This window comes from Centroberyx gerrardi, chromosome 16 (genome assembly GCF_048128805.1).
Source record: "Centroberyx gerrardi isolate f3 chromosome 16, fCenGer3.hap1.cur.20231027, whole genome shotgun sequence".
NCBI classification, from domain to species: domain Eukaryota; kingdom Metazoa; phylum Chordata; class Actinopteri; order Beryciformes; family Berycidae; genus Centroberyx; species Centroberyx gerrardi.
Genome location: NC_136012.1, coordinates 3,388,072 through 3,395,857, shown reverse-complemented (window position 1 = coordinate 3,395,857; position 7,786 = coordinate 3,388,072). Strand labels below are relative to the sequence as shown.

General features: G+C 40.5%; 2 protein-coding genes across 2 annotated transcripts; both read right to left on the bottom strand.

Annotated features, from left to right (window-relative positions):
• Positions 1 to 600: 600 nt before the first annotated feature.
• Positions 601 to 4,126, bottom strand: LOC139922955 (short coiled-coil protein B-like). The gene is made up of 4 exons (XM_071913609.2): positions 3,990 to 4,126; positions 3,123 to 3,191; positions 2,927 to 3,007; positions 601 to 2,395 (listed from the first exon to the last, which is right to left on the bottom strand). The coding sequence occupies exons 2-4, from the start codon at positions 3,136 to 3,138 to the stop codon at positions 2,253 to 2,255; spliced, it is 240 nt and encodes a 79-aa protein (XP_071769710.1). The 5' UTR covers positions 3,139 to 3,191; positions 3,990 to 4,126; the 3' UTR covers positions 601 to 2,252.
• Positions 4,127 to 4,837: 711 nt separating this feature from the next.
• Positions 4,838 to 7,070, bottom strand: mgst2 (microsomal glutathione S-transferase 2). Its single transcript, XM_071913616.2, has 4 exons — positions 6,937 to 7,070; positions 6,211 to 6,310; positions 5,521 to 5,673; positions 4,838 to 5,362 (listed from the first exon to the last, which is right to left on the bottom strand). The coding sequence occupies exons 1-4, from the start codon at positions 6,995 to 6,997 to the stop codon at positions 5,254 to 5,256; spliced, it is 423 nt and encodes a 140-aa protein (XP_071769717.1). The 5' UTR covers positions 6,998 to 7,070; the 3' UTR covers positions 4,838 to 5,253.
• Positions 7,071 to 7,786: the final 716 nt, after the last annotated feature.

The following is a 7,786-nucleotide window of genomic DNA, read 5'->3' as shown; positions in this document are numbered from 1 at the left end:
CAGGGTGGAAAAGCCTCAGAAACAGTATTTAGATGGTGGGACACAAACTCTCCAGTGAAACCCATAATAATAAACCAAGTGCATCATGTCCATCGTACCAGATGACACTGACTGGCTGCTATCCAATTTTTAATAACAGTCCAATTTATCGGTCTGTCATAATACCAATAACTGCTTTGTAGGAAAAACATAATATGCTTATGAATAAAATATAAGGACACTGTTGTACAACCACAGAGTAAACACGGCTTTAGGCTAAATTGTATTGTATTGTAATTGTACCTCTACCTTGCTACCAGACACAGGTGGGTACAAAGAGAAACAAGGCCAAATACCTTCTGTTCCTACAAGGAGACACAACGGGAAAGAAACCAGAGTTTGGGTCCATCCAAACAGCGTAATTCACTCAGAAAGGAGCAGAGTATCCAAATGAATGTGTTAAGGCTAAAACTGTTGGGATTCCTAACTCTGCTCTCTGCCCACAGTCTATATCACAGCTATGGGCACAACTACTACACAGATCACTGATCATCTAAGCCATACATATACAGTATATACCATCTCTGTGAAAATGCAGCACTCAAAAGCAGTGGGGTCACTTGTCCTTGCGAGCACCCTTAGTGACCCTGTGAGCATGTGAAATATAAATAGTTGATTAGCTGAGGGAAACATTGCCACAGATATCATCAAAAAGGCATAAACACTTTATTAAACCAAATGCATTTGAAATTAGCAACGTAAAACAGTAAACAATATGTAAACAATGTACAAACACAACAGGGTTAAAATATCTTCAAAAGCACACGGATGTACTTTCTTCAACATTTATGCATAAAAACACAGTATATGCATATTGACCTAGGACGTGTTGAGAGAGGTTAATTAGAAAATCAAAGCTGGATTTTGCCAGTTTAATATTAAGCACATACACTAGACTCATTTTAAGTACAAAATGAGATTGACACATCGGCATCTTGGCTACAAAACAGGAGAACGGCGAGCGTCACTGTCAAAGAAGTGTAGTTTAGTCCAAACTAGCTAGAAGCTGCAACATCATGACAACAAAACTGTGACTGTTGTACTGAAATGACAAAGACAAGGCAGTCTTAAATGGGCCTTTAAACACCCCTCCTCTCTTTAGAGAGGTCACATTATAAGCAGTAACAGTAAAACCATCTGTATAGCCAAAAAAAAAAATCAAAAATGAAAATTCTGATCATGGCAACAACAGCAATACTGAATAATAAATACCAAAGGAAAAAGGAAAGTTGAACGTAAACATTTGATATCGGAACTATATAAAAATCTTTTAGGGCGGTGGAGGGGAGGGGGGTGGTGACAGGATATGAGAGAAAGAGGAACACCAATATATCACCGATTCTTAACATACTGTGAGTGAACAGTGTTGCTGAGGTACAAAACATGAACCAATCCGCTTTAAGTGTAGGTGTTCATTTATACTTTTTTCCTGTCTTTTGATAAAGTTAACTCTTCCTCATAATGCAATGTAATGCTCTCAAAGTTAATATTTAATCAGATCTGACAACTGTACCAAGTCTGACTTAATTTACAGCACCAATAACCACCAGACCATTGACCAATCAGGAGCTGGCTTGCAAGTTTATTACTTGTAAATCACAGCACTTGGCTATAGCTGTAGTAACTATAGCTACAGACTAAGATGTACAATTACAACTTGATGATCTGCTTCCAAAACTGACATCCACAGCTTTACTTTTGTTACTCTTTGCCAAGACCTAGTAATCATTGAACTGTATAAACAACAGGACCCAGATATGTGCAGCCTTGCCTCATCCATCTCTACCTGTATGAACAAAATACAGGAAGCACTAGTCCAGTTTTTCACCAATAGCCAGAGTTTGGAGGCAGGGTTTATCTGTCAGATTTGGCTGAAATAGAGACAACACAACCGGACTGAGTTGACTCACTGTGTTCGATGTCAGTGTGGAAGCTTCATTGAAACTACTGGACGCTATTTACTTTCTCATGCCGCTGGTCGCTCGCTATGTTAGGAACCGGTGGAAGATGAGGATTGGGGGAGCAGACATTGGAACACCAATGACCAGCTGTTAGGAGGGTTAAACGTGGGTCTGAGTTGCAGCTAGAGCTGCAGCTAAGCCTGACTAAGAGATGAGCTACAGAGTCCAGTGATCCAGGATGGTTTGGGTTCAAGTTAGGGGAGCTGGGGATGGGGGAGGGGGGGGGGGGGGGGTTCTAGGTCAAGGCTCTCCTTACTTTCGTTTGCTTTTGGTGTCAGTGGTCTGGAAGACACTGGAGGCAGACATGAGGTTCTCGATGTACTGACCCAGAACCTGGTTCTCCGACTTCAGCTTCAGGTTCTCCTCTTTTACGGCGTCCACCCGTGCAGACAGGTCTGAACACAGCGAAAACATAACCGCCATCTTCAACATCATCATTCAGGCACGAGCCGACTTTATTTCATTTTGCATTTCCATATGAAAAAACAAAAGGCCCTTGAGCTGCCTAATGTCCTGTCATAATCACCATGATATATTAAACATATCCAGTTATGCTAATGATGTCATTAATTAACATAATTAATGCATTCATTAGCAAATATTTCTATGTCATTATGCTTGTCTTCACATAACATGGATGGTTTTGCCCTCATTATTATGCAAATGTATGCAGCAAGGTGCTCCAAAAATGTAATCAGATCATCTACTCTATAGGGGGATGAAGTTTCTATCAGTTATTTTGTTCATAAGAAGACAACATAATGCCCTGGTATCATGGTGGAGGGACATCAAATAACACAATATACAAGGTAATACAGTCTTAACTTTATAAAAGAGATTTTACATCTTGCAATGCCATCCTAATCTGTTTTGCAAAATTCTGTGGCTGAAATTTAAAATGTTGTTATGGTGTGTGTGTGTCTCACCCTCTAGAGTGTGCTGAAGCTCCAACACCTGGTTGATGAGCCTTGTCTTCTCTTCCAGCTCAGCCTGGTTCTCCATGTCACCTGCAACACATTGACTTACAGTTTAATGGGACAGTAGCACACAAGTGCAGTGCTTAGCATGTAATCTAGAGATATACTATGGTGTGTGTGTGTGTGTGTGTGTATGTTGTCTCACCATCGTCTGAGCTCATGGTGAAGTACTCGTCTTCCTTTTTGGAATGCAGGGCTGCGACTCTCAGGGACGCTGAAAAAGTCGTAAAGAAGTTTGCATTGAGCCAAAGTCACGCCGACCTCCATTCATTAAATCGGGCAGTTCCATGCTGCCTTGCTTGTCGGCAAACGTACACCCGGTAGAACATGAGTTAAGACCTTTTCTGAATCGTTAGGAACCGCTCTTTTATTCGGCATATATTCAAGCAGCATTTTCTGACTAGAAATTGTCAACTGTTAGAATTGGTTCGCATACTCCCACAATCTTCTTCGACCAAAATACACCGTGGTGGGCGGTAGCTCGAAGCGTCAGTCAATTTTAAAGTTGAAATTTAATGGACAGAGAGTGTTACTGGGGCGTCACTTGTATGGCGAATTCATCAGAAGACCCTCATGACTCATAAATACGTCTGAAGTCATGTTGTACAAGGTTTGTATGTTTAGGATTAAATGGACAGATTTTTGAATGGAGATGGACGTGACAGTCTCTCCATACCAGTGAATGGTACGCACCGAGGCTGGCTACATGGGGTTAAAAATCAGATCAAAAACCTGACATTATAGCCTAGCGCAAAGCTAACAAGAACTGAGCCAAACAGCCTAACATGACAGTGGTCTTAGCCTACTGACGATTCTTGTGAACCAGTTAGCCAGCTTAGTAAAGGTGACACAAGAGCCCAGCTGGCAGAACAAAAACAAACCTTGAAGTGGGCCTGCTGCTAGCTAGCTAGCTATCTAGCTGTTAGCAAGCCAGCACAGTAACCGGCTGCTATGTAGCTTCAGCTAGCGCAAATATAACCGCTAAGCAGTATCGTAAATTTGGCACACTTACCTTGAGACGTGAAAAAAATAACTAAATGCTGAGGTGAAGTGCAGAATACCGGCAGAAAATGAAAATGTTTGTGTCAGTCCTCAATCCCCACAGCTAGCTAACCTCAGATGCTGTTCAATATGTCCAGTTCTCTACCAGGCCACTACACAGTATAGCCGATAGAGGGCGCTGCACGACATGGTAGGAAAATACAAACCATTCATTTTTTTTTTTGCCTGGACTCTTTCACTAGACCTTATGGAGTTTTGTGTGTGTGTTTGTGTGTTGCATGAACAGATAAGTACAAGATTCAAAGATTTGATAAGGACCATAAAATGTTTGGTGATTGTCTGAACTAGACAGCAAACACAAATGTTAAAATCACCTTATCGCTCATTATTCCGCTTGGGTGGTCTGTAGATTATTAGACAAAGTAAGGGGGGCTTAGGCTACCATTTATTAGAATATAGTGTAATAGTTTAATTTCACTATCATTGCCAGAAGTTAGCCCGATGGGAGAGTGTGTAATCCATTCTGACTCTCCCCAGCTACATTGTAGACAGTTAAGTCTGTGCTAAGTCTTATCTAATAACTAGCATCTTCTTAGACAATGTTCTGACAGACACATGGATGATTTTGGTATCAATGTTCTCATCACTTATTAGGTAAGTTGACCAACAGGACAATCTACCAAAAACTTGGTGTAAGCTATTCCTTCAATTACAATGTTAGCTTGAAAGGTAAATAACACAATCACCTTTACTTTTGCAAAGCATGTTTGAAATAAATATTCACTACACACAAAAGCCCATGAACAAAAAAAAACTATTTATTTGACATTGATATTTAATTTGAAAGGCTTTGGTTTTTCAGTGCAATGTCAAGAATACAAATTTATAATTCAGGATCATTATGTAGGGTTAAAAATTAACATGCTACATGTAGTTGTATTACAACAAGAAAAGACAATTGTAAACTGTCTGCTTATCTAAAATAGTTGTGTAAAATGCTTATCTTTTTGTTACTGCAAAAAAAAAAAAACATGACATGGTTATTAACCAAAAACCTGTCTCAAACTGAAAGGTATTTGGGAGATTAGAAGAAACACTATGCATTTTGGAGGAAAATTAATCTATAATGGGTATCTGATTGCACTGCTGGGTTGTGAGTAATCAATGGATAACATCTCTGATTACAGCAATTATATTTTGGGAAAACCCTCCAGAGGCCTGCTGTATTTACTTGTTTGTTTGTCAGTCTGCATAGTTTGATGAACCTGCAATCTTCAGAGGTGGATGTCAGAGTACTTGTGTAGTATTCCACGCAGTACTCCAATGATACTCAGTAGAAACAGAGAGAACAAGGCAGCCAAAGACAGGTAAAAACCAGGTATCCTGTAAACCAGAAAGTACTCAGTCAAATTCACATTACTGCAAGTCAAATATTCCAGCAGCAGTAAATTCTCATTTGAGCCCGAAACTTCTGTCACGCCATATTCTACCTTATCATACATTTAACCCAAAACAGCCTGGTTATCACTGATATAAATGACCTTTTCTTGGCAGAGTGCACATATCCGTTGAAATACATTTGCCGGGCGACCGTGTACACCAGTCCTCCTCCAGCTGCAGCCACCTCACTGAAGAATGTACCACAGGTCCAGAGCACCAACAGGAACAAAGGGTAAAACTCTACACAGTTTTGACTGGAAACACAGACCACAACACACACAGAGTCAACCATGTTATAACACCTTCATTTGGGTTCGACTGATATGGGTTTTTGAAGGCCACAAATTCCAAAAAAACTACAAGTAGACGTTTTTCCCAGAATTGTATTATTGTCAGGGTCTTGAAACAGCATTTAGACCATCATGGGACACTACAACTCTCCATTGAAAGCCATAATGAAATTACTTTTGGTGGGTTAACAGCTCCTTAAGGCAGAGAGAGACAGGTTTCACTGCAGGTTTTACAGACTGACACTGCTGAAGCTCTTGAGTAAAATCACATCCTCATCTTCATCATATCAGTGGAGGACAGCGATGACCCTGCGTTCACACTGTGAGCAACCGTTTTGTATTTGCCAGGGAGAACTATTGTTCATGGATTTCCCGTGACCGGCCGATATCCAGGCCAATATCAACCTGGTATACTGGCAAACCGATATATATCAGTCTAACCCTTATCTTCATCTTTATTTTTTTACGACAGCAGACGACAAGAAGTGCAGGCCTTCTTACTGTGCTCTGAAAGTTCTCTCAAACTCTGGCGGTCCGGTGATGGCGGGAGGCATGATCTTATGGGCCATTCTGGACCGTCCGACCCGCCTGGCCAGGTAGCCTGAGAGAGGACAATGATGGCATAGTAGTGAGAATGACTCCAACAAAGCATTATCCATGCAGCACAAAGATGTTTTTAGCCTCTTCTACCCATGATGGACAAAAGTCTTGAAACTACCTCTTCTAGAATTACCACTGCACCTCACATCATTGCTGTCTCTTAAATCCAGTAACTGGTTAGTTTAGTTAGTTGGTTTCTGCTACTATGCACCTTATAAATGGAACAGACTGCAAAGCACTTAGAAATTAGAAGCAGGAGTTCCCAAACATTTTCACGTCAAGGACCTCAAATTAGATGTACGTATCAAACCACAAACACCCATTTGACAGGATTTTGTCCTAAGGAACCCCATCTGAGAAGATTTTTTGATGTTAGATATGAATGCCTATACTGTAGATGGGAAGGTAACAACAGGAGAGTGAAAACTGTGATCGAAACAGTCGTCCTTCAGCTGCTGCCTGGTACATACGATACAACCTCTGCCTCAAGTCAGCATGCCCCAACAAAAGAAAAACTCCCATAAAGATTAGCCAATGCAGTTCAAGGAGCGAACACGGTAAATAAATGCCCTGTCATACCTTTTCACTTCTTCAACTAACATGTAACAGATGATAAGTTTAGCTTACCCATGTGCAGGGCAGACAGAAGGGACACTGCAGCCAACAGAAGAGGGGACTCAGTTGCCATTGCTCTGCTGAAAATACAGGATTGCTTTCTTCACACTTTGCCGCTTGTACAACCTGAGCTTTATTAACTACTGACAGACTGTATTTCCTGAGAGAAAGTAAGTGAGGCACATCCCATCGACAAGTGGTGTCATGCTATGTTAACAAAGCCCGCCCAGAACAGGAGGAACTGTTACTGGATGGCTAAATGGATGAATACTACTTTCCTATCCACTACTCAGCTGAACTCATCAGCACACACAGTCCATAGCCTTGGATCCTGGCCCCAGTTTCACAAAACCACACAGTGCTGTTGCTCTATTTAGTTCAACTATCAAGGTATGAAATCGTATTTATTTTATTTATGTTTTGAATGTTTTATGTTTTTGATTTTTTGACCGATAATGTTTAAAGAACAATTGTGTTGCAGTGCACTAGTTATGATGTTGTACTTGGTTTGTATATTGAATGTGTGACTGCTAAGCATCTGTAAAGCTGTACTACTACTACTACTACTACTACTACTACTACTACTACTACTACTACTACTGCTGTTACTACTACTACTACTAATACTGCTGTTATAGGCTACTACTACTACTACTACTACTGCTGTTACTACTACTACTACTAATACTGCTGTTATAGGCTACTACTACTACTACTACTACTGTTACTACTACTACTGACTACTACTACTACTGTTACTGCTACTACTACTACTACTACTGTTACTACTACTACTACTACTACTACTACTACTACTACTACTACTGTTACTACTACTAATACTGCTGTTACTACTACTACT

What these genes read in the sequence shown, in the direction of transcription:
- LOC139922955 (XM_071913609.2), bottom strand. An exon ending in GCTTCAGCACACTCTAGAGG is followed by an intron (nt 2,396 to 2,926) that starts GTGAGACACACA and finishes CGCTGTGTTCAG; the next exon opens with ACCTGTCTGCACGGGTGGAC.
- mgst2 (XM_071913616.2), bottom strand. Translation starts at nt 6,997, where the DNA reads ATGGCAACTGAGTCCCCTCTTCTGTTGGCTGCAGTGTCCCTTCTGTCT. An exon ending in TCTGTCTGCCCTGCACATGG is followed by an intron (nt 6,311 to 6,936) that starts GTAAGCTAAACT and finishes GTCCTCTCTCAG; the next exon opens with GCTACCTGGCCAGGCGGGTC. An exon ending in GAGAGAACTTTCAGAGCACA is followed by an intron (nt 5,674 to 6,210) that starts GTAAGAAGGCCT and finishes CTGTGTTTCCAG; the next exon opens with TCAAAACTGTGTAGAGTTTT.